Consider the following 24,599-nt stretch of genomic DNA (forward strand, 5'->3'; position numbering starts at 1 on the left):
CGTTGATAACGATGGCTCGTTTCGCGAAGCCCGCGCCAGGAAAGACAGATGCGTTGGTTCAACTTCCCCGAGATGTGTAGGTGAGGTGCTTCTTAAGAGTCGTCGAACGAGATGCACGAATCCCGGGTCCGTCGCTGCGCCAACGTCTTCGACACCGAACAAAAGTAGGATAGCTGAAAGGGCAATTGGCCCCACTCAGAGAAGGGTATGGCATAGAGTGAGACGGTCACGAACCTTTTGCAAAATGCCCCAAGCAAGTCTAGTCGCCCCACCCTGCTTCAACACTACCACTCGCTCGGGGCGACAATAGCGCCAAACTGGAAGGCACCTGGCTTGCAAGCGGAAAGACGACAGCAACCTAGTCGCCGGCTAGCGACATGGAGGATGAGCGAGGTGCAGAAAGCATCTGTTTCGCGTCTTGTTCGAGAGCTTCAGCTGGTAACGGAGAGCCGCGGGCTCAAGGCCGCGGGTGCGTCAGGATGCAGACGCCAGGGCGGAAGACAACGCGCTCATAGAGGCTGTATAGAGGGTGCTTGTTCGAATTTGTAGCCCGAGGCTCACAGAGGGACGTGGAGCGGTCATAGAAGAGGTGGCAGACAGAAGGTCGTGGTCGGAGGCAAGGGTGGAAAGGCGCTCGCTGGGGTCGACCTCAGGGCAGCGGGATCGCACCCGAGTCGCAAACTTGAAAGCAAGAATTTTTGTATTGACACGAAGGTATTACACTACTGCAAACAACAAGCCACAAGTACACTACGCGAGCGAGCGGGGGAGCGAGCACAAGAACGGGCTCAGCGTGTATGAGGAGCAGAAGAGAGATTAGCAAGATACTAGGTAGGTATATACATACGAGAGCGGCGAGAGCAGTGCCGACGGCGACCCAAGACGACCACGAGAGAAAAGGAAGGACAAGAGCCCACGCTGTAGATTAGACCACCGAACGACTCAAGTCCCGAAGATCCACAAGGCGAAAGGCTTAAGAGTAACAGATGATAAATAAACCCCCACCTGGACGCGGACGCGCACGTCAAGTCGCGCTCACGCCCTCATTCCAAGTGAGACTCCGCTGGGAGACCCAACGGATGCAGGGGACCGTCCACGAGGGGATACATTCGGTGATCCGCTCCCGGCTGGTGACCGTACCCCTGCCCATCCATATCCAGCGCCAGGTGATCCAGGTCCCCGTCCTGGAGTCCCTGTGCCGCCATGTCCCCACCGTACACTGACGGGTGGTGAGCCGCGTAGAACGTGTGTGCGTGCGAGTGGTGATCCACCGGGTCCGGTTGCTGCTGATGCTGAAGGTGCTCCTGCTGCTGGTGGAGATGCGGGGGACTGGGGCGTCCGCTGCCCGCGCTGCTCGTGCTCACGGACGAAGACTGGCGATACGCCTCGGACATATGCATCAGGAATTGCTCCTCCTCCGATGCGCGCCGCTCCCTCTCCGCCTGTTGCTGTTGCTGTTGACGCTGCAGCTGGATACGGCGCATCTGCTCCTCCTGCTGCCGGCGCAGCTCCTGCGTGTACCGGTGCATGCCCCCCGCGCCGCTCGGCGTCGAATGGGCCGGCGGCGACGGCTGCTGGCGCTGGTCCGGCTGCTGGGGATGGCGTCCGGTCGTAGAGTGCGAGTTGCTGTGCGCCTGTGATGATGCCCGACGAGGTTGTGGGCCGAGACGCGCCGCCTGATAGTGATAGAGCTGGTCGAGCTGCTGGCTCAGCATCGGCGTCATTGCAGAGCTCCATGACGGAGAGCCGTCGAGACTGAGGACGTGATTCTGACCCGTACTCGTACCCAGAGGTACCTGGCCGCCGCCCAGAGCTATATGGGCGTACATCTCTTGGCTCACGGTATGATCCATAGCGATCATCGCTGCGCTCGCCCCCGCCACCGTCGTGTTCGTCGTCGTCGGATCCTGCGTAAGGTCGTTTCCGAGGATTGGAGACGGCCGGTGGTGCATCGCGTTCACGTTCGGAGGGGAACGTCGCGCTGGATGGGGTGCTGCTTGCAGGTGCATGGAAGGAAAACGGTGAGTCGCCGTATGGTCCAGCAGGAGATGCTGGTTCGTATCCTCCGCTGCCGACGTCAGAGAGTCGGTCGGGACCACGCCGTCCGTGCCCAGTGGCGAGCGATAGGGATAGCTCGGGGCGAGCGCCGACCAAGGGTGGTAGCGTGGGTCCATGTCCATAGTAGTAGCTTGCTGGAGCAGTCCCTGGCCGAGTTGCTGTGCTTGGTCGTCGATCACGGTACCCTGCATACGGACCTGGAGTGAGATGAGCAAACAAAAAGAGAAGTGCGAACAAGAGGACTCGCCTGATGGGGTGGGTAAGGGTAGAACGTATGATGATGTGAGCGAAGCTCTTGACTGCTCACGCTGCTGCGGGACGACGAGCGGTGGGTAGGGAAGTTGGTGCGCTGCGCTCGAGACAGGGAGGGAGGGAGCACCGGATGCGGCGACGATGGCAGAGATGGGTGGGAGTGATCGATCGCTGCTCCCGCCGCTTGATGTTGGAGGACGGCTGCTAGTTCCGGGCCTACTGGCTGAGCCGGGAGTGTTGCCGATATCGGGGAGACTGAAGCTGAATGGGGTGGAGGCGGGGGCGAGAAAGGACTGGCTGGCATGTTGGGTGTGCCCGTGATGGAGATGGGCTGCTGCGGTGGAAGATGCTGGGGGGACACGAAAGGACTGGCCGGGGTCACGAAAGGAATGGCGGCTGTCGGTCCAATTTGCAGAACTCCGAAAAAAATCGTCGTCGCCCTCGTATCCTGTGCTGGTACCAGGACGCATCGACATGGGGAGGTCTTCTTGTTTTATGTTCATCGAAGGAAGTGTGCCGTCGAGACCACTCGAGCCCGAATTTACTGAGGTAGCGTTCGCAGCATGCGCGTTCTGGCTGCGTTTGCCTCGTGGTGCGCCTTTGCCCACAGCAGTCATAGTCGCATGCAGAGACGTGAGCTCGTGCATCATGCGCTCGTTCTGATCCGCCTTGTCAGCATGGACGGTCTGCGCATGCTGACGCAAATTGTCCAAGCGGGAGAATTGCTTTCCGCAGTGACAAGAGAACGGCCGCTCGCCAGTGTGTTTCCTACGAGCAATTGACGGTTAGCTCTGATCGCGAAAGTGGTGGCAGAGAAAGCTAGATTAGACACGAGAAAAACACTGCCCGGGGATTCTGACAGAGCTGCCCTGAAACCACGACTGCCCAAATCGAGCACGGAATACGCGAATCTGAATGGCAGATAATCAAGAGCCACAGGACGCCGACAGGCGCCATGAACTCGAAAGGACACGAGAAAATAGGAAAAAAAAAAAAAGAATGGTTGACCGTATCGTGGGTAGCGCAGCAAAAGAATTGGAATGTGCCATGCGTTACAGCATCCGGCGTGACATCGATGGTGGCGGACGTCGGAAATACGGCTCGAGCGCTGCATGCACAGGCGCCCGAACAGCCCATATCGCGGATGATAGCAGCTGGCGGCGCCGAGGGCATCGAAACGAGGGTGACGCGACAACATGCACGGAGACGAAGCGAAATGATATGATGTGGGGCGCTAGCGCCCTGTTTGAGAGCTCCGAAGGAGGCAGTCGCTAGTGTCGTCAACGAGATGGTGAGAAAATAAGGGTGGAATGGTCGCTGGCGTGCATGCGCTCCCTTCGACGAAGAAAACGCAGCGTTGGGAAACCAGGACGCTGCCGAGCAAGCGTCCAAAACATATAGCACTACGAGCAAATGAACTCGCTGGACGCAGCTGGCCAGCGACGAGCAAAACCAGCAAGAACGTTAAAGAGCGAAGTCGATTTCCCATCGCTGGCAGCAGAAAGCGTTCGAATACTGCCAAAGCGTGCGCGGCGCGGCGCCTACACGACAGCGACGTCGAGGGCACGCCCGCCGCTGGCAACGCCAGAGTAGACAGCTGCGAGCGGCGGAGAAAAGCAGGCACGCTTTGAAGAACGGCTTGACATCGTCGACGGAAGAAACCGGTCGGACGACCAGGGCATCGCCGGTGCAAAGCGTCGGGCCTGCCAACCGCATGAAGCAGGTGGTCAAAGCGAAGGATATGAAAGCGAAAGCGATGGTGACACTTTGTTCTTGGGCAAATGTTCTCGGAGAAAGAGGACCCCTGATGACAGAGGATGCAAAAAGCAGGGAAAGGGGGAGAATACGTACCTGATGTGCCTGGCGAGGTGCTCGCTCCTGCTGAATACCATGCGACATTCTCCGTAGCCTCTGCACTGGAACGTCTTGGCCGGGGCGGGACGGTAGCGTTTGGTAGCGCCAGGAACGGACTGGCTGGTCGTCGTCGGGGACGACGTGGGCGGTTGAAAGAGCGGCTGGGGAAGATTGGCCACGACGGCGGCCATGTCTGGAGACTGGGAGAAGCGAGGTGGAGAGGGCGAGTTGCTGCAGTTGTCGACGAAGTCTTGAGGTGAGATTTCGTTGTCCATGGACTGTCGAGACGGGGACAGACTCGACGGTGCCTGAGCGAGGAGGTGGTCAATTAAGCAAATCAGGCACCCCCTTCTCTGAGCGGAGATTCAACAACAAAATCATACCGAACCCTCGGGTCCAGGCACGGCGTCCCTCCGGTTCCGACAATCTCAGATCCGGTCCTTCCCCATTCCAGGCCGTCCCATCGCAGAGACCGAGGCAGTTCACCTCCACAGCCGAACCGATCCTCCGTGGCGATCACACACCCTCCGCCTCCGCCTCTCCTCAAAGTCCCCGGCACGCGCCACATGAAACGCCCTCTTGCTGCGCCCGGCTGTCCGACAAGCTCATCGCCGAGAGCGACGAAGGGCCCATCTCGCCTGCACTCGAAGGTGGTGTGCGCAACACCCGCGCCGCCGACACCCACATTCAGCCCGAGCCTTCTGCTTCTCCGTCACGCGGAACGGGACACTGGACGTCTCCTGTCGTTTTGCCGCCACGATGCTGATATGTCCGCCCGTCAAACATCCTCACGCATGCATGCTCTGTCTATCGTCGGTCTCTTTTTTCCTTGGGCTTTCGTGCGCGGCTTTCCGCTTCTCCGCAGTGTCCAAGCCCGCGCCGTCCCACGCTCCCGGCGTCTCAGCACCGCCTCCTGCATGGTCCGCTCGGCCGCCTTCGTTGCCCTCGGTCCTGGACAAGGATCGTCGCTTCACCCGCCCGTGCTAACACCACGCCAGATCACTCCGTCTGGACGCCCAGCCCTCGGGATCACATCGTTTACGTGTCTGCTGCACACAGCGAAGCGTCTCGTGTCCCCGCCCAGCCCGTCTGCCTTGTTCTCTCTTGGTCGTTTCCCTAGTAGCCGATTCTCGCCTCTCTGTCTGCGTTCCATGCATCTGCTCACCTCCCGGCGGAACCATGCGAACGCAGATTAGGCCACGAACAAGGTTCCCTGTCCTGTCATCGACTCCACGTTTCTCAAATAGTCCGTAGTCCCCGACCGGCCCCTTTTGATGGCTTTGCCATCAATACCCAGCCTCGAGCGTACCTGGATGCAGTGTCGCACTCCTTCCAGTCGTCGCGCTTGTGAGTTCTTGACGACCAGACACCGCTCGTCCTCCATCAGTGCTAGAGCAAATCCCGTGGGACTCTTTGCCATCGTAATATATCACTGCGCTACCGGGCTAGCGTACATCCACAAGTCAGAGTGAAACCAATAAACGTCACTGCGAACCTTGCGCTGTCGCACCTCTCCGTCGAGCTAGCTGACCAGCCCCGACGCGTGACTCCATGGTTTCGACAGTTCACTAGCCGTGGCCGCAATCCGTATTTCAATGCTCGTCGATAGAGAGAAAAAAGACCTGCAATAGGCTTAGTCTGTCCTCAGCTGACTTGTTCCCGCGGTGGACCATCTGCATACGCTTACATACATTCCACCGCTCTGCCTCCCAGTTTTCGCGCATCTCTGCCTGTTCCGCAGACAACGGAGCGACGTTCGTCTGTACGCAGCCCTCTCCAGGGCCTCGACGCCAGACAAACCATTCTACCTGTCTAACGCTGTGCCAGACCTTGCCAAGCTAGCGTACGTCCGAGCATCGCTCAGCTACCCTCGCTCTGGGCTTCGGGAGCGCGCACGCCCGTGTAACCACGTCGGCGATGGTCAGACGTGATGACCAACCTCGCTGCCTCGTCCTTGGGCAGGATCATCGGATGCTCTCACTCACCACTTGGTTCCGAGATAAACGCACGGGAGCGACCAATCATCCGCACCGTTTCTCTTGAGATCTTGGTTCATCTGTTTCGGGCGATCCCGTCGGCCCGACGCATCAGCTTCCGACGGCGTCCGCCCCGCGGGGAAAAGGACTGGAAAAGGCAAACTGGAAGATAACCATCATCCAGACATCCATGAGCGACACCCGGACGACACCTCCAGAACTCAAGCCCTGCCGCCAAATCGTGCGGCCTGTGGCCGCCCGGGGCGCGCACCAGAGGCCCTGCGGGACGCGCGCAGATCGACGTTACTGTAACTTTGGCTTCCTCCGCAAAACGGGTCCGCTCCAGCCTCATCGACATCTCTGATCGCCCTGGGGCCTGAGCCCGTATACCGCAGACGCCACAAAGCCCATGCTCTGTGCCTGCCTGTCCTTCGTCCAACAAGCTTACTGTCTCCGCGGCATGTCCATCGCACGTCCGCCACGGGCTGTCGAAAAACGCAGCGACAGCGGTCGAGTGCCCACGATCGCGATCGCGCCCGGACGTCCCACACGCTTCTTTTTTTTTTCCACTTTTGCATGCGCCGATCGCTTTTGAGAGCTGTTCCGTTTGGTTCCACTGTAATATCCGGCGAATTGGCCCCCCGGACGTCCGTGGGGTGGTTACCAAACTCCTGACGAGCTGGCGGCCGGCGCGCAGGCCTGGCTAGGCTCTGCAAAAACCTTTTCAATTTTTTTCGTTGCTGTTTCGGCCTGCGAGTCTTGGATCTGCAGGGGGGGAGAAACGCGCCGAGAGTGAGCGAGCACAGCAATGCCAGAGCGGGCCTGCAGAAGACCCTGCTCGTGCCGCGCTTGAATCCTGCGGCGTTCTCGGTGGACTAGAAAGCTCCCGGGGCCTGGGCCCGGCCAATAGACGCCCAACGGCCCTTGTTCTCTTGCAGTGCACTCCAGGCTTGCGTCCGTGAAAAACGCTTCGCGCTTCTTCACGCACGACGAGATTGATGACATTGCGCATCTCAAGCATGCCTAGGCCACCCCTGTCAAGCAGGCGATGCGGGAAGCCCGAACAGCACCGGGATTTCGTAAGACAAGAAAGGCCTCGAGTTTTCATTGGACAGTACTAGTACTTGCCCTACTTCGGGCTTTGAACGCTTGGACAGTCGGTCTCATGCACATCAAGTACTCTAGACATGGATCACGATGTGGGTCTGAGCACAGGTATACTGAGTGGCGGACGGTGTGGTTTTGTGAAGGCCCGGTACCGCGTCCCGGTGCGTGCCACGAAGGGCAGCGCAGCTGCCATCAGGCTGACTCGCGGGCTCGATTTGCCTGCTGTTCACGGTTCGCGACAGTGTGCACAGCCATGGCAATGCCAATGCTCGGAGCTAGCGCGGCTTGCCCAGCAAGGCCTGCTTCCTAGCGCAGCCATCATGTCAGACTACATCAGCGCAGGTCAAACAAGACCTTTTGCTCGGGAACGCACCTTGTTTCTTCCTTCTATCCTAACGTACCGCATCGAACCTCGGTGATGACTGTTGGCTATTACGTCCCATTCACGACTGCTGGACGCTTCTCAACCGCGACCGGCCGGATCATTGATGTTCCGCCTTCGCCACTTTGCTCCAACTGCTGCATGTCGGGCAGTGCAAAGGCCCAGAACGGCCATTCGCATGCGCGAGAGTCTTCAGCCACCCCACAGAAGCCGCGGACGTAAATCCCGCTCGCAGGCTGAGCATTGAGCATGAGTACCAGTCGGAACTGCTGGAAGCGCGGCCGTCCGAGGACAAATGACGGATTAGAGTACGCCTTCCGTGGCCGAGCAGGCCTATCGTGTGGCCTTCGTGTGCGGTCGCAGCCAGGGTCGGATCCTGTAGCACGTCGGTCAGCGGGCTGTGCCGACTGCAAGAACAGTGACACGTACGGTTCCTGGCTTCGACACCCGTCCCGATCATCCCTGCCGTTCACTCGAGCCTGAGAGTCCTCGGAAAGCGGCTGTCGGCCTTGTGAACGCGATCTTCGTCCACTCGTAGCGAGGCAGGGGTGCGAGGCGATAGGACTGACGGAGATGGCAACCAGTCGCGAGCCTTCCGCACGGTCGGCCCGTGGTGTCGTTTCTGGCACTTGCCGGCCAGTATGCTATACATAGAGCAGTAGCCTAACCAAAGGATCATAAAAACTGAGTGAGAAAGCAGGTGCGAGGTAGGAGAGCCTGCTCACCCGCAGAAAGATAGCACGCGGGTGGCAGAGGTTGCGACTCCATTCGATGAGGCCAGAAAGGCTCGGTAGGAAGGTAAGTCGAGTGATGAGTGTGCTTGTGCCTCAGCGGGGCGTGTCGCGGGCACTGCCAGTGGTCTGCAAGTCGATAAGGAGGCTGATCATCAATGAAGTGGTAAGAGGCGCACCTGCATAGTCCATGAACCAAATTGCCTGGCGTCGCCAAAATCAGAAACTATGAGGCTTACAGCGCAAACGATATATGAGATAGAGAAATGTGGCAGGCGGTCAAGTTCTTCGGGAGTCAGCGCAGAACGTATCCGCATGGGTGGGCCGTCGTAAAGCGAAACAACAACGTTGTCAGGATTGGCAACGGAAAAGGCTGGTACGTGCGCAGCGGCACCGGCGCCTTGATTAGCACCGAGACTTGCCCCGTCGGCTCGGTCCGTCGGGCTTGACCGGCACTTTATCCAAACAGACCGCAACAGATACGGTCCTCCGTGCCCTACTGTGACGAATTCAGTCTCTGAACGCGTGCACCATCAATCCAGGGTGTGTCCTCACCGACGTCTTGGGAGACGTCTCATTGTTTCGATATCCCAGTCGTCCACATATGCCGGACGACTTACCGAGAGGGTTGTATCCTTACATGCCATAACCTGCTATGCGAAGGATACTGGTAAGAAATGAGGTCCCAATCACCGGCTCTAAGACGTAGGCTTATTCAAAAAACCGTCGCAGATGAATCGTGCCGTAAGGAAAACGCATGCTTACGGTATATGATCGTGGACCGCTTGAATTCGTCCAACTTGAGCGACGGAGACCTACTGCCATGCTGAGAGCGAGTCCCATTTCTGTAGCGGCGGTTCGCCTTCGTCCTACCGAACCGGGCGCCAGCCTGACAAAAGCTCATCTGGCCAAAAATGGCCTCGATGACCATAAATTACGCGTTCCCATCGCCGTCCTGATGATCCGTAGGCTGTCTTGCCCCTCCGGGAACCGAATAGGATCGCGCTATCAGATCTTTTAATGTGTTGGTCTGCGCTGGCAACTGCCACCGGTCTTCGCGCGAGCCTCACTTCCCTGGGGTCGGTCATCTCGCCGCCCGACTGTTCTCAACGTTACAGTCGTCCATTAACCGAGATCGGTCGAGGTGAAACAGCGTCGATGTTGGTAGCGGTTCGAAGAGGGGACCATGTACTAGCCCGACCGAGCTCAAGGTTCTTACGGCGGGTCCACGGAGAGGAGCCGCTGGGTAATCGGTGTCTGAAACGGAACAATGGTGAGTTTGACTTCAATTCTGATGCCACATGGAACGTACTGATCACGAGTTCCTCGAATAGAAGGGCCGAGAGAATCACGCATTGGACCAAGCTATGCTACGAGTACGATCCAAGCGTCGGTTCGACCATGTACAAGTGACGAATACTCTCACAGACCTGGCTGAACTCTCGGGAAGCTTGCCCATATAGCGGGGGGAGGGAGTGGAAGCAGCACCTTGCGTGACGTTATCGGGACTTATCGTGGACAAATCGTTGGTTACTAATCATACCGCAAAACGAGAATACTCACGGTTTATCGTTTGTTCGTTCTCTGGGAACGGTGACGTTTGGGTGTTCGATATGCTCGCAGCTGGAGGATCCTTGGGTCTATAAAAGGACCTCATCAGAGAGTCGAACCTCCGGCGGAACAGGTGGCGTTAAATCAGATCATGCACCCTTGTCGAACAGATGATAGGCTGCATGGCTCTCCAACGTCTGGCGCATGGGGCACTGACTTCGAGGGTGCTACGTAGCTTTATATTCAGATAAGCACCACTACACTGGAGCATGCTACGTCACTTACTAATGAATACGTCACGAGAATCGTTCATCGTCTGCTGGGGACCGGCCTATGAAGAGTCTGTTCTGGCTGCGAGAAGTCAGGCTCGCCTCGATGGACAATATGCCCCAGTGGTGCATACTGTCCGTCGAGGGGACCTTACACCCGATGGGTTTATCAAAATAAGCGGGCACTTGGAGCCACTTACATTGACGGACGACCCCGCACGAGCGCCCCGAGTCCGTCCAAGCCGCAGCGCAATGGCTAATTTTCGTTTGCCTCCTGTATGTTCTTGCAATCAATATGATCTATCATCCAAGAGAGCCGCACGGTTTGGTCTGATTGCAACCACTGCTTGAGCAATTCAGTGAGCAATTTCGAACCCTTGATACTGTTCTGACTGCTCAGTGGCATTGACATTGAGCTCGCGCGGTGTCTCACACAGCGCTAGTGAGTGCCATGAAGATGCTGCGTCCGGTGTGGCACATTGAGGCTATCACATAAAGAATCAGTATGCCCGTACGCAAGACATAGAGGACTGAAGCAGATATCTCGGTGAGTATGTGTTGATGTCGGGAGGCCCAGACGCCGGGACGTCGGGATGATGGGATCAGCTGATGCGCCTTGCTGCACCATCCAGGCACCGTGCCTCGCCAACTTCCCCGAAGTCTATCATCTTAGCTGTTGATCAGGCACAGCTCGTGCCTCTCATAACCCTTAGGGTTCCACTGTAAGTAGTTTCTGGATGGCCTATCTGACCAGCTGACAACTGACATCCATCGTAGTGGGTCCAACGCATCACCAAAATCTGTGCCCCGACGCGGGAGCTCCACGGCATGTGGTATCCACGATGGAGGCGAAGAAAAATACCTCCTAACCATGACATATATCCCGCTGCGACATCCAATGCATGCGTTTGAGACGAGTGATACGACGCAGGTTTCGTATGCAGGTACACTGGACCTCTTGATTTGTCTGTTTGCCTCTGGACATCTGAATGCGAATGCTGCATCGCCAAGCCTTCTGCGCGTCCGGAGAGCCCTGAAACAGGCTCATGGTCGGTATTATGTGCATCCGTTTTCCGCACATCGGGTCAGGGATATGAAGAAAGACGCTTGCCCAACGGTGCCACGGTCCAGGGACAGAGACACAGATATCGCCTGCCGCAGAGCATTCTCAGGGCCCACATTCTCCGGCCCGGAGCGGAATAGTAATCCTGGTTCAACTTGCCGCTGGGTGCTCAACATTAATAAGCCGCGACGTCGGTCCACGACAGAGGTAAGCTTGGCAGAAGCCTAATTGCGCTCAATATCATGCTGCTGAGTGCGCACCAGATGGATGTACATCGAAACCCGATACTTGCTTCCCAACAGAGGCTTTAAATTATATTCCCATTTTCTCCGTAATAATGCAACGCTGTCTTCGAGACGCGTAGCTGGACGTGATAGGTGTCCGCAAGACGACTGCACAATGACCCTTGGTGCCGCTACGCGCGCACACCCTCCTCTCTGCCAGAGTCAAGCCATCAACGGTACTGCGTCAGATCTCGAAGTATTGGTGACGGCAATACGGCTTTTTGACAATCGTCCCGCCTAGAACCTCTGGTCTTTCTGAGCTTGGTAAGTTCCTCGTGTCCACTCCGACGCCGCGCTTACCGACATGACGCTCTAGCTGTTAATACCATAGGACGTCATATGGCAGCACCTACATGGGCAAGGCACGGCACTCACTGCGATTCGTCAATTCTGTAATTCAACATGTTGAGGGCTGTTAGGACACGCACCTATCCCGAAAGGCAAGTCAAGAAGGTCTACCTGGCGACCTTTCTCTACCTCGGGAAGATTGCTGCCTCCGCGACCGCAAACTCACGCCCTTGTGCGACGTCAGTGGTAGCGCACACAAAGTGCCGTCGAAGCACGGTTCACCCGGAAGTAGCGTGTACCAGCTCAGGAGTCAGGTCTGAGACGTTCAAGGCAGAAAACACAACCACGAAGCCCGGGCGCAGGCTGACAAGGAAGTTGCCGAAACTAAAGCCAAACGTTTTTGGATCACTAACTTTATAGCAATTACTCTGCTCATACTTCGTTAAACCGAAGGAAATGGAGGCTTTGGTAGTGGCTCGAGTTGATGATCCCCTTTCGCGTGCTAGGACCGCCACGCCGATCATTGTGATAGAGAATTCAGGCTTTAATTTTACATGCTTTTACAATCAAGTGTCTGCACGTCCCGCTCATTGCTTGACTATCACAGCCACTTTACTCACGAGGCGTCCAAGCCGGATTATTCACAGCGACCTGTCCAACCCCACCCTCGACTGCTTCGTCCAGAACAAGCTCGAGCGTCGGAGAGACCGCCGCGTTCTCGAGGGCCCACAGGGCAATCGCAACAGTGCTGAGATGAAGAGTCAGCGCCCGTGCAGGAGAAACATACGGAGCTCTCAACATACTTTTTGCCGCTATGATCCAAGATTCCTGACGGCACAGGGAATTTCGCTTGCGGTCCTATGTTCGCCACTCTCTGTATCGCGTATGCCTAGTCAACCGACAAAATCATCTAGGATCTGTAAAGTAGCACGCACCTTTCCGTACTGCCACCCGTTCACGAACAGCAGCGCACGGTAAGCCTGGCCGGCGGGCACCGCGGTGTTATTGTCGAATACGAAGCTGAACATGGCATCCACCCCCTGCGGGACGGCGAGGTTGAAAGTGGTGACGAAGAAGCCGACGCCCGCGGTGTCGTTCGGCAGCCCGGACGAGAGCGAGCGTGATGCCCACGAGGATGTATCGAAGCCTGGCAGATGCCAGCCTTCGCGCTCGCCGAACAGGCCGCCTTCGTTCAGAATGCCGCGGACTTTGTCGGGGTAGCTACGAGCGTCCAGGTGTAAGCAGTAAAATGAGACTATGTACAATGGCGCGCACTTTGTGTAGCCGCCAAGTTTGCCTTGAACTTTCCACGTCGTGAAATTGCCGCTGTTGAGCTGAAAGCCGGGAATTCCACGAGGGGAGCGTTCTACATAACGATCAGCGTGAAGTCCTTGCGCAGCTGTACGACGACCTACCATTAGGGTCCTCATCGTTACCCATATGATCCTACGAGAAACAAACGCCAATCAGCCAATGGATTGTTATGCCCTTTCGCGCAGACACGTACCTGGACAACTGTAATTACATTATCCGTCCCTGTCTTGACCGCGCCATCAGGGAAGGAGTACAAGGCGTTCGTCTGTTCGACGCTCGCGCTCCCATTTGTCGTGCCAAGGAAGACGTCGTTGAGAAAGACCGATGCACCAAACGCTGTAGGTGTGATGTTGTGAATACGGCTCCTGGAGCAGGCATCGATAATGAGCACTTACCATTCCCTCCGTTGATGGTCAGATTCACCGACGTCTCAGAGCCGATGCCGTTGAAATGTCCGCGCCAGAGCACAACATTCTCGCAGAAGCCGTAATCACATTCTATGACGATCGTCCTTTAGCTTTGTACACAATCGACGACGCACAAGCGCACTTACCATAAAGAACCCGTCCGTCACCAAACAATGGCTTGGTTGTGATGTTCGTCGTCGTGTGGTCGGCGACCGTCCAGTTGGCGTCGTCGAACCCGCTCTGCACCTCGGGCAAGCTGTCCTTGAACTTCCATCCCGTTAGGGCTGGAACACTGACGCTTCCCTTGCCGAGAGAGAAGCTCAGCTGGCCCTCGAGTAGCTTGGCGCCAGGTAAAGTGGGTGCCCCGGATAAGCTTTTCACTGCGACGTTCGCACCGTTCCAGCTAACGGTCGACACCGACGAGGGCACCAGGAGCGTCAGCGGAGTCGACGCGTTCAGGTCTCCGCGTAACGCCAGGCGTGAGCCCGACACCGTGGCGTTCCGCACGAGCATTGGCCCGCCAACGAGGACCGTCTCGTTCGTACCAAACTGCCAATAGTTCGTGAACGTCGCGGCGCCGGTCGAGACAGCAGGCGCGAAGAATGTGGAAGCTGTTTGCGTATCTGCCCAGAGCACGAGCGGGCTTGCTGTACTTTTCGGTGAGCTTACGACCTGGAGGCCGGTCTTGAACCCTGGAGCGAACGCAACGGTGGTCGGCTGGCTGCTGCCCGAGGAGAACGCGAACTCGTGCCCCTGGTTGGTGTCGCCGTACAGGAATACTGTATCGATGCCGCCGATGCTGCCTGCAAAGAGCACTGCCGCAGTCGAGTATAGAAGCTTGTTGGAGTGCGCAGGGCTTCCGAAGGTATAGTCGGCCAGAACGACTTTGCTTTGACGGCCGTCCAACTGAATGCCTGACGAAAGCGTGCGCGGGATCGTGAGTGTGCCTGCAGACGTAGAGAGCGTCAGGTTGAAAGCGATGTTTGATCTACGCGCTCCTTAGTAAACGTTGAATTGGACTCCACGTTCAGACTTACGTCGAAGTACTGTCCGCCTGTCTGACGATTACGAACTGTGCGCCAGTATCAGGATTCCTGAGTAACGTCACAAAGCTCGCGTTGTTCGTGCTCGTTACTGATACACCGGTGCTTGAGTCGCCGATCCAATCGGTCTTACGGAACTCGGGCGATGAGCGCAGGAAGAGACCCTGGCGTTTGAGCTCGTCGAACTTGGGCGAAAGGGCACGGTTCTCGCGAAGAGTGCTACCGTAGTCGTACGAGGTATAGACCACGGGTGCAGCAATACCACCCCAGTTCGTACCGCTGTACGGCTATCAGCAGTTTTTCCACCAGCTAAACAAAAGGACGCACCCGTAGAGCATGTAATACGAAATCATCTTTACGTTCGACGCCCAGTTCTGCTTGTAGAACACGTCCTGGAAGTCCGGCCCTGTGAGCACTTCGCATGCGTCGTAGCCAGGACCGCCCCACGGATCGAAGCTTCCTCCCTGGAACTCAGGCATGTACCACACTGTGCCGGGGTCGGCCTCCTCGTGGTACGAGTGATAGTTCGTCACGACGGGTGACCACCTCGTTGGGTTGCTGCAGTCGAAGCCTTGCGGGTAGGAATCAAGGCCGTAGATATCGACTGCGCCAGTGCCATTGATGAAATTGAGACCCTCTCCGGGATCGTTGTACGTCAGCGGGACAACAATGCCATTTGACGTATACGTCGCCTCGAGCTGTGCGAAGTATTCGGCGCGTTGAATCGGTGATTGCGAGTACTCGTTGTCTGATAAGAGAAAAGTTCGTCGGCGGCAGGCTTCACGAGAAAACAAGATGACGCAGGGAAATAGCACACTTACCCACTTGCACAGCGATAAGACTTCCACCGTCGGAGACCTGGTTCGGCTTCGACTGCGGGACGAGTCAATGCGCGTGAGCTTAAAACTTATTTGAGCTAGGCGGGCTGTCGCACACCTCGTTGATGATGCGCTGCACGTACGGCATCCAAGACTCTTCAATGTCTGTGGCATTCGTCCGGAGCTCACTCGTGGTGAGGCTGGTCGTCCAGAGGGCAAGGCCCCCCGCAGTTGTCTCGGCGTTGATGTAGGGACCTAGGCATAAAAAATCAAATCGTGGCACGGCAGGGTGGGCGCGAGGAAAGGTGGAATGACACATACCTGGTCTCAGAACGATGAATATGCCCGCCTGCTCAGCTGCCTTGAATACTGGCTGCAGGTCTCGCCAGTCGTTGAAGTCGAGCACGCCGGGTGCAGGATTTGTTAATGCCCAATGGATGTATATGCTGGCTGTCTATTAGCGGAATGTGCGCACACGAGAACACAAGGGCGCACCTAACGCCGTTTAGCCCGGCGGCGACCATCTTCTGAAATATGTCGAGCCAGAGGTCAGGGACGGGCAAGCGGAAGGTATGAAACTCTCCCGAGCTGTTATATGTCAGAGATATGTATGCTGAGGAAGAAGGACACGCACTGAAGAAAGACCCTCTGACCCTCGATCCAAAGTGTGTAATTGTCCCATTGAACGGCGTCGGTGAGGCCTGTGCTGTGCCGCGGGGGTTCTGCAAGTATACGAGGACCATCTGTAACCGCAGTGTGGACGACATGAGGCGTGACGAGGAAGAGGAGAGCGGCGAGCACAAAGGCCAGCAGCGTCATGGTCGGTGTCCGAGTCGCTCTCGGTTTTGCTTTCGGCACTGGGGAATAGTTGGAGACATGGCGCGTCTTATAGATGCGGTCTGGGGGAATGGAAGCGTAGGGGAGCACAAGGTGTTGCTCGCCCTCTGAGGTCATCGGTGGTAGCCGTCAGTGAGCGACCTGGCGGGCGGAACAACTGGGCAAATCGCGTGACGTCACATCACGAGTCACGCGTCGCGGCGGCCCGTGCGTTTTGGAGTCGCATCGCCCTTTGAACGAGGGAAGACGGGCCAGCTGACGACTCTCCAGCCCATGATCACTTCTTCTTGCGCTGCTCCCGCGACCGTATTGTGCCCATGATCCTCCCCGACCGCAGCTTGTCTCCGTATAGGCTGCTGTTCTCACCGGCGACCCCAGAGGCCAGATTCGCCCTGGGCCTAGTCTGATGCGTGCATACAGTACGGCTGCGCGGACGGCAGGCTGGGTGTCGTAATTCGCCGGGCCAGACCTCGTCAGCTTCCAGGGTCGCTTTCCAGGTGCTCATTGGTCGACTGGTCTCACAACGCCGTGCGATGCTCTCTCAGCAGAGCCGACAAGCAGTATGTCCAGAATTCAATCACAATATCGCGAGCTGTACCTGAAGTATCACCTTGGAGTGCGTTCGTGGCTAGATTAATTGCTTTCAATATCTGTGGGATTACAGGCGACCAGGTCGATGAGGTTAGGGCGCAGAGGCACTAGCTGCTTCAAGCAAAGGTACGTCTCTCCTTTTCAACTGCATGCTGGCCTTTCTATTCTTTTAGATCCCTTTCGCAGCTCTGCAGTCACGGCCCGTCGCATTGCATAGCACGGGAGCGGTCTGCGGGTGCCACAGCCAACCATGACTACTGCGACGCGTCGCTGAAGCCGAATAACGCGATGACAGCGCGACAATAGCCTCGACGTGCGTGTACAGCTGTATAGTGGCGTCAAGTGCTGACGGCGGCTGACTGTGCATGACACGATGATGCGTCAAGACTGCCACGCTCTCGCACGAACATCCGGGGATACGGCATGACCGGGCGCAACGGAGGCTGCGCGAGGTCGTCAAGGCGAGCTGCGGACTAGAAGCACAGTGCAGGCCGCGCCAAACGTGCCAAAACTCGATGCCCCAGCCCACGACGCGTTACTGCGCGTCCAAGATGCAGCATTACACGCAGAGCAAGTAGCACACCACGACAACACGCAGGCGACAATGCACGGCACACACCGTCGTGCGTACGCAATCGCACACCACTGACAATGGCTCTCAAGGGTTGCGCGAAATATTCGGGACGAAGAGGGGGGGGGGGTCAAATTACGTACAGCAAGCTTCCATCAGCAAAACCGCCAGCTCTTGGGGAGCGTCTTGGTTATCTTCGAGCCTTTCGACTTTGAACCCAACTTCAACCGCGCGGAAAGGGCAGATACAAACCTCAAGAAGCTTTTCGAGGATATGGTCGGATGCGAGAAGATTGTGGGGAGTACCAGAACATCGCACGCGTTACCAAGCGGCGCGGGCGGGAGGCACGGGAGGCGCGGCATCTCATCCCTACTAACTTCGTATTCAAGGGCCCCCCTGGTGAGTATATCCATATATAAGCCGGAGTGCTGATATTAACACGACGGCAAGACGACCACGGCGCGTCGGATGGGTCAGGTTTACTACGATATGGGCTTCCTCTCATCCGCAGAAGTCATCGAGTGCTCCGCGTCCGACCTGGTAGGACAATACGTCGGACATACAGGGCCGAAGACGAAGCAGGTCTTTGAACGAGCTCTGGGCAAGGTTCTTTTTATCGACAAGGCGTATCGTCTTAGCGAGGGCGCGTACGCAAAAGAGGCAGTCGATGAACTCGTCGGGATCCTCACGCAGGAGGCTTTCGTCGAAGAACTAATCGTCATTATCGCCGGATACGGCAAAGAGATCAACACGCCGCTAGCTGCGAACCCCGGACTTGCGAGTCGATTCCCTGAGGAGATACACTTCGACAACATGTCACCAGAGCACTGTCTCGGGGTATTGGGGAAGGGCCTCGCGAAGGACGATATCGAATGCGCGGCGTTTGGGGCGACAAGCTCGGACAAGTACAAGCAGATGTTGTCGCTGATCGCGCAGCTTTCTTCGCTGGAGTCGTGGGGTAACGCACGGGACGTTAAAACACTCGGGAAGCAGATGGTGCGACTTGCATTCAAACGCGCTGTAGACATTGCCAAGGCGACGAAGCTCCTGCTGTCCGGCCTAGACGCCATCTGCTGCATCGCCGGAATGCTCGACGAACGAGTTGCGCTCGCCACGAACCTGCCGTCGGTGTCCACTTCCAGGGGCACGCTCCCCGCGCAGCACCTCAATCCCCCAAAGGTTGACGCGTACGAGATCCTCAATGCGTGCGCAACGCGCGCCGCCGCCTGGATGCCGGAGCTCGCTACTCGATATGAAGAGGCCTTTCCCTCGTCGCAGGGGCGCAACCCCGGTGTCCCCGATGTTGTCTGGAAACTGCTCGAGGCAGACAAGTGGGCTGCGCTTGAAGCCGCGCATCGTCAGAAAGAAGAATTGAATGCGCTTGAGGAGGCAGCCAGGGACGCATATCGCGCAGAGGAAGCACAGAAGGCTCTCGAACTAGACCTTGTCTGTCGAGCGCGCGAGCCCAGCGCCGACGCAGAGATCAAACGTCAGTTCGAGGAGCAGCGCCTCAAGAGGGTCACAGCCATTGCCGTACGCCAGGCAAAGGAAAGAGGCGCATCGGCAGAAGGAATTAGAGCAGGCGCAGAAGGAGCAGGGTGATTTAGGGTCTTGTGTGGCGAATCGCGAGCGAAGCAATATGGACCCTGCTCCCAGGAGTTCCTCAGCTTCGACCATAACCACGACAGCGACTGCTCTCTTCACGCGTCGCTTCCTCTCGCTTGCCCCGTTGCCTGCAACGACTCTCGCACTGGATGCCAAGGGACGAACTTGATCTCAGATCACTACCACGCCTGTCTCTCCCTTCTCGTCTGCCCGCCAGCTGGACATCCATCCGCCCACGCTGCTGCCGGGTCACCTGCCTAGAGAGCCTATCGCAAGTCTATCTATATCCTAATCCCTCTCCGCGATCAAGCTTCAGTCTCCTTATACCACCCTCGCCGCCATGTCAGTCCGGCGCAACTACACCCTCCTTCCGTCCTCTCCTCCCTCTGGCCCTTCCTCAGCCTCGCTCATCCCCCACCCGCCATCCATACCTCCTCACAGTCTGCACGCCTGGCCTTCCCACTCGCGCAACACCGAATTCGACATTGAGGAGATGCCCGATGATACCGCTGCGCCCGCCACTTTGCAGCGTCACAGCACGGACCTCGAAGGCGTCGGCTATGCCATTGACGACCTCAAGGGCAAGACCGCCATAGAAGCCAAGACCGCGCTCATCAACCGCGCCCTCGAACAGACCGGCATGGGTCGCTACCAGTGGTGCATGTCCGTCCCCTCCCCCAGCCCGTTTTCGTCCTGTTGCTCACTTGGCAGCAGATTCTTCCTCTGCGGCTTTGGTTACGCCCTCGACCTCATGTGGGCCCAGGCCTTTTCGCTCGTCACGCCCCGCATACAGCAGGAACTCGACGTGACAGACGAGCAGTACGGCGATATTTTCTCTGGCAAGTCGCTGCATCGTACCCTGTAGTCTCTGTGTAAGACTAACATCATCGTCCAGCTTTCTCGGCCGGTCTCACCGTCGGTGCCTTCACCTGGGGCATCCTCGTCGACATCATCGGTCGCCGCTGGGCATTCAACCTCACCGTCGGCATCATTGCCGTCTTCGGTACGTTCTTACCTCGTCGGGGTTGCTAAATCGCATCCGCCGAGACTAACTGTCACATGCGCCTACAGGCATGATCCTCGGTGCTCTCGACAGCTGGCGCTCTATCTGCGCCATCATATTTTTCGTCGGATTTGGGCATGGTGGCAATGTACCCATCGATGCGACAATTGTGCTAGAGTTTCTGCCCAACGTAAGTACAGACATACCAAACCTTAGAGAATTGTTGCCCTACGAGGCCCGTTTCATAGGACCGGCGGTACCTGCTGGCCGCGCTGAGCGTATTCCAGCCCATCGGTGCGTTCTCATTCCTCCTCAACCACAGTACATAGGCCGACTGCTCCTACAGGCGTCATCACCACGTCCCTCATCTCCTGGTCACTCGTCCCAACCTTCGCCTGCTCCACCGCCCTCCCCGCCTGCTCCGCCCTCTCTCCTGCAACACCCGTCTCCGCGGGCACCTGCTGCACGCGCTCGTTGAACGCGGGGTGGCGCTACGCGCTCTACACGCTCGGCGCGCTGTCCGTCGCCGCGTTCTTTGCGCGCTTCTTCCTCTTCACGTTCTACGAGAGCCCCATGTTCCTCGTCGGCAAGGGCCGCTACGCGGAGGCATGCGAGGTCGTGCGGTGCATTGCGCGCGTGAACGGGCGCGGTGGCGCTCGGTGTTACTGAGCTCGAGGCGGTCGACGCGCGGTTTGTGCAGGCGGCGGGCCGGGCGTCGCGTGTGGGTAAGGGGATGAGTGAGGGTGGGGATTGGGTGCCGCCGCCTGAGGAAGGGGAGGAGGGAGAGTAAGGAGAGGGGGGTGAGGGTGCCTGCAATGGATGGGCACCTCAAGGTGCTCTTTAGCTCGGGGTACATGGTGCGCCTGACATTGCTGACGTGGGTGTGCTACGCGGCGGATTACTGGTGAGTGTGTGTGCGCGCCGCGTTCTCGTTTGCTTGCAACCATTGTCTGACTCGCATACACACAGGGGCTTCGTCATCGCGGGCAACTTTTAACCTAAGTTCCTTGCTAAGCGCGGCGCGGCGCAGGACCTCAGCACGGCGGAGGTGCCCCGGAACTAGTTGAGTTTTCTGCTCTGATTGGCGTCGTGTGTGCGCGAGTTTCTCTGATCAATGCGCCGCCTGCAGCGTCGTCATCGCCGTCGTGGGCGTGCCCGGGGTGCTCCTCGGCACGGCGCTCATCGAGGTGCCGCGCATCGGGCGTCGGTGGGCGATGGTCGGGTCGAGCGCGCTCATGGGCGCGAGCCTGTTTCTGTGCGCTATGATCACGACGCCGGCCGCGAGCGTCAGGTTCAACGCGATGGAGTTACTTTGTGAATGTCGTCATGTCCTCCCCCGCCCTGCCTCTTGTTGGATCATGTGCTGATTCGCCGACGATGACGATGATGGCGTTGCAGTCCAGTCGATGTTCAATGCGATACTGTACGGCTGGACGCCCGAGGATCACAATCAACTTTCGCTACCGGAAAACTAGCTGGTGCCTGAGCAACTCACTCACTAAAATGATATCAAGCTAGCAGGCATATTGAAAGCATGGCAGAAACTATAGGCAAGGTTGGCTATATATCTGCAGTGTGGTAGAGTATTGTGGTTCATTCCTGGCAATATCAAATAATATGTAAAGTGCTGAGTCACTCATAGTGACCAATTTTATCCTGGAATTGAATATAGCGACCCATTTTCTTCCAGAATTAGAAGTGATCCAGCAACCTGAACAAAGCCTTTTATCTGCTGAGGTATATATATATATATATATATATTGAGGGTGTGGTGCATTGGTTAACCCAGGGATGGCCTGTTGGTGAGATTCTGAGCACTCTGAAAGCATCAAACTTGTACAGGTGTGTGCCTGGCTTTCACAACACAGGTATGAGGTGGGTCACCACCTGGGAGGGTTAATATATGTCCAAATAGCATGTACCTAGCTGCAATTGATGCATATTGCACTTCAAGTCTTGGTGTGCCTGCATCTATAGTGCTTGAAGGCCAGATTGTGATGTTTTTGACATTTGAAGATATATTTCAATCCCTTACATATATGCTAGAGTCTTGTAAACTTCTATAAATCTTTCCCCAACATTGGGGCAGTATATTTAATATTTGTAAGAATTTAGAAGGTGTGTAGAAGGTACAGAAGAGTGTACAAGTTTTCATGCCTTCCCATTTTGAGGGTTTTGAGCCCTGCATGCATTACTACATATTCCCCATTCCTCTAAGCTGCTCCACCACACTAATATACGGTATATATATATATATATACATCCAGGACCATTCTAATATCTTCCAAGCACTGTAGAAGGTGTGGGAAGCCCTGTACCTGGTGCCCTTTTGAAGTTTGAACATCATTCGATGCACAGAATGATATGGAGACCATGAAGAACTCTACAAATCTACATATATCATTGGCACATTGGGTGGTCAAATATAATGCATTATAATGCACCGTCAGGCATTTATAATGCGTTATAATGCGATTTTTAGTGATTTTTGAGTTTATAATGCAATATAATCTCCATTCCTTTTTGCCGATGATGCTCTTATAATATTCATGCTACTATTTGCCCTGATAGTTCTGCAAGGGAGAAAGCCAGAAGAGAATGTAGAATTGCCTGCAAAGCTGAATTCCTGCAATGGGCACTTATTTTGAATCTAGAAGTGCAACCATGTATATCTGAAAAAGAGCTGGCTTCTGGTGAGTATTTTGTGAATAACACATGCATTTTTGAGTTCTGATATATGTTGCATATAGCAAATATGTTCAAAAACATGTTTTGCATGTTTCCTGATATAAGACAAAAATAAGCGCTCAAACATGTTAGGTCATATGTTTTGTATAACAAATATGCTTGGAAACATGCTCTGTATGTTGTCTGACATAAAACGAAAATAAGCGCCCAAACATGCTATGTTATACTGTGTCTTTCATATAAGGCATATGCTTAATAGCATATTCTATGTTATTTAGAGGTTCCAAATATGCCAAGGAATGCCAGACAGCCTTTATAGGCCTAAAGCAGCCTTATCCAGCTGCTAAACAAGTTACTAATATGTGAAATATTGCTCCTACAAGAGCTGCAAGCCACATTAGACAATGACATTTGATTCCACCAAAGCTTCTTTGTGTACCACCTCAGCTCTAAAGCAACTCTGGCAGACCACGACCCTCGCAACTCAGCCACCAGATGGGCTAATTAGAATGTGGTCAGAGACACTTTGGAGATGCTGCAAACTGAGGACAACTTGGCAGGTTGGATGGCAAGAATCTCAGTTCAGTTTGGCCAAGACAACACAGCACCAGTTTGGCAACCTCAGGCAGTTGCACAATGCCTCGACAGTTGACTTCATGATGTAAAGGAGGCAGTCTGAGAGGAGCTATCTAAGAGGAGCCAGTCAAAACAGGCAGCCATTACCGGAGTACTAGGCGACACTACATTCGACATCTCATCGGCGAAAGCATTATATTCTTACATCGAGCTCTGAAATCACTTTTGCAATCAAAGCGAACGGTGACCAGGCTGGAAGATCATCACACCAGCTGACACCTTGCCAGGAAATCTACGCATGCTCCTACAGAAAACTCTGGTGGCTGAGTCACAGTGCTTTAAACTGACTGGAGAAGCACACTGCTTGTGTTAGCATCCTCAATAGCTGCATCATCCTGCAGTTGGAGAGTTCCATGATGCAAGAACTTCTACAGCAAATGGTGTACTTTATTGTTCTTGAAGCGAACAATGAGGAGGAAGCAGAATGGGGCTACAACGGTGGACACTTCAAATCATGGATTGAAGACCGAAGAGCCTACTTTGTGGCAGATACAATCAAGAACATTTTTGAGAACATGGAAAGGTCACACATCTATCAGATTCATTCACGAGTCGAAGTTGACGAAGACACTTTGTATCACAACTCCTATACTCACCTTACTGATAGACTTGAAGGGTAGGACTTGAAGTCGAGGGGTGTAAGTAGAGAGAGATGCAGATACTAAGAATCAACGAAGTTGTTGAGTCTGAGGTCTTAAGCCTCAGACGACGCTCCTTATATACAAGTAATCTAAGACCCCTGACACTACGTAGGACCTATGGTACTCTACATTACTAAGTGCTCATGTGACTACTCGTGACTCGTTACTAATACACTACCATTATGTTTAGTAATACGAGGGATAATGACCGTTGGAGTATCTCCATTAGGCTAAGCTATCCACCAGGTGACATCATTCATGATGTCATGACATGTGACTGGTCTAGAACAAGTTCTGGACTTGTAGTTATCTTATCTACTGATCCCATCATATCTATCTGATGATCTAGGTCCCGTGATATGCATGTGACCGTGTAGGTCACGTGATCGTGTTTTTGTGCGATGATGAGCGCTAAGAATATAATAGGCACTTGTATGGGGCGAATTTGTGACAGTACCCCCGCTTTAAGACTCGAGCTCCGTGGAGAGGAGTTATTTGCCCGTTGAACCAAATCCTTTGTTTCCTCTAGTGGTTATGAGGACTAGTAGGGGTCGGCAGGGGTCGAATTAGACGCCGCTCCATCCACAAGTGCTCATTAGCACCGGTGTGAGAGAGTACGCGCTCTGGCGG

At 55.6% G+C, this 24,599-nt stretch overlaps 6 protein-coding genes across 6 annotated transcripts; 4 read left to right on the forward strand and 2 right to left on the reverse strand.

The window, feature by feature from the left end:
- Positions 1-652: 652 nt before the first annotated feature.
- PHACADRAFT_122474 (uncharacterized protein) lies at positions 653-4,489 on the reverse strand. The gene is made up of 5 exons (XM_007396456.1): positions 4,123-4,489; positions 3,985-4,075; positions 3,774-3,907; positions 2,306-3,078; positions 653-2,255 (listed from the first exon to the last, which is right to left on the reverse strand). Exons 1-5 carry the CDS (start codon positions 4,437-4,439, stop codon positions 1,036-1,038), a joined length of 2,535 nt encoding a protein of 844 aa, XP_007396518.1. The 5' UTR covers positions 4,440-4,489; the 3' UTR covers positions 653-1,035.
- A 7,938-nt stretch (positions 4,490-12,427) lies between these two features.
- On the reverse strand, positions 12,428-16,216 carry PHACADRAFT_95998 (glycoside hydrolase family 35 protein; the record flags this gene model as incomplete). The annotated part of the gene is made up of 15 exons (XM_007396457.1): positions 12,428-12,563; positions 12,619-12,689; positions 12,751-13,036; positions 13,091-13,181; positions 13,231-13,261; positions 13,323-13,465; positions 13,525-13,626; positions 13,683-14,524; positions 14,574-14,858; positions 14,907-15,327; positions 15,401-15,452; positions 15,516-15,652; positions 15,719-15,851; positions 15,883-15,985; positions 16,032-16,216. The coding sequence occupies 15 exons, from the start codon at positions 16,214-16,216 to the stop codon at positions 12,428-12,430; spliced, it is 3,018 nt and encodes a 1,005-aa protein (XP_007396519.1).
- Positions 16,217-17,840: 1,624 nt separating this feature from the next.
- Positions 17,841-18,422, forward strand: PHACADRAFT_61138 (uncharacterized protein; the record flags this gene model as incomplete). The annotated part of the gene is made up of 1 exon (XM_007396458.1): positions 17,841-18,422. A coding segment is annotated over one exon (582 nt), but the record flags the coding sequence as incomplete, so codon positions are not given.
- Positions 18,423-18,482: 60 nt separating this feature from the next.
- Positions 18,483-18,998, forward strand: PHACADRAFT_29163 (uncharacterized protein; the record flags this gene model as incomplete). The annotated part of the gene is made up of 1 exon (XM_007395204.1): positions 18,483-18,998. One exon carries the CDS (start codon positions 18,483-18,485, stop codon positions 18,996-18,998), a length of 516 nt encoding a protein of 171 aa, XP_007395266.1.
- A 343-nt stretch (positions 18,999-19,341) lies between these two features.
- PHACADRAFT_196290 (uncharacterized protein) lies at positions 19,342-20,673 on the forward strand (the record flags this gene model as incomplete). Its single annotated transcript, XM_007396459.1, has 6 exons — positions 19,342-19,664; positions 19,716-19,855; positions 19,897-20,004; positions 20,073-20,194; positions 20,253-20,298; positions 20,351-20,673. The coding sequence occupies 6 exons, from the start codon at positions 19,342-19,344 to the stop codon at positions 20,671-20,673; spliced, it is 1,062 nt and encodes a 353-aa protein (XP_007396521.1).
- Positions 20,674-20,819: 146 nt separating this feature from the next.
- Positions 20,820-21,479, forward strand: PHACADRAFT_196291 (uncharacterized protein; the record flags this gene model as incomplete). Its single annotated transcript, XM_007396460.1, has 3 exons — positions 20,820-20,908; positions 21,134-21,318; positions 21,403-21,479. The coding sequence occupies 3 exons, from the start codon at positions 20,820-20,822 to the stop codon at positions 21,477-21,479; spliced, it is 351 nt and encodes a 116-aa protein (XP_007396522.1).
- Positions 21,480-24,599: the final 3,120 nt, after the last annotated feature.

The sequence above is a fragment of the Phanerochaete carnosa genome (assembly GCF_000300595.1).
Source record: "Phanerochaete carnosa HHB-10118-sp unplaced genomic scaffold PHACAscaffold_5, whole genome shotgun sequence".
In the NCBI taxonomy this organism is placed as follows: Eukaryota; Fungi; Basidiomycota; class Agaricomycetes; order Polyporales; family Phanerochaetaceae; genus Phanerochaete; species Phanerochaete carnosa.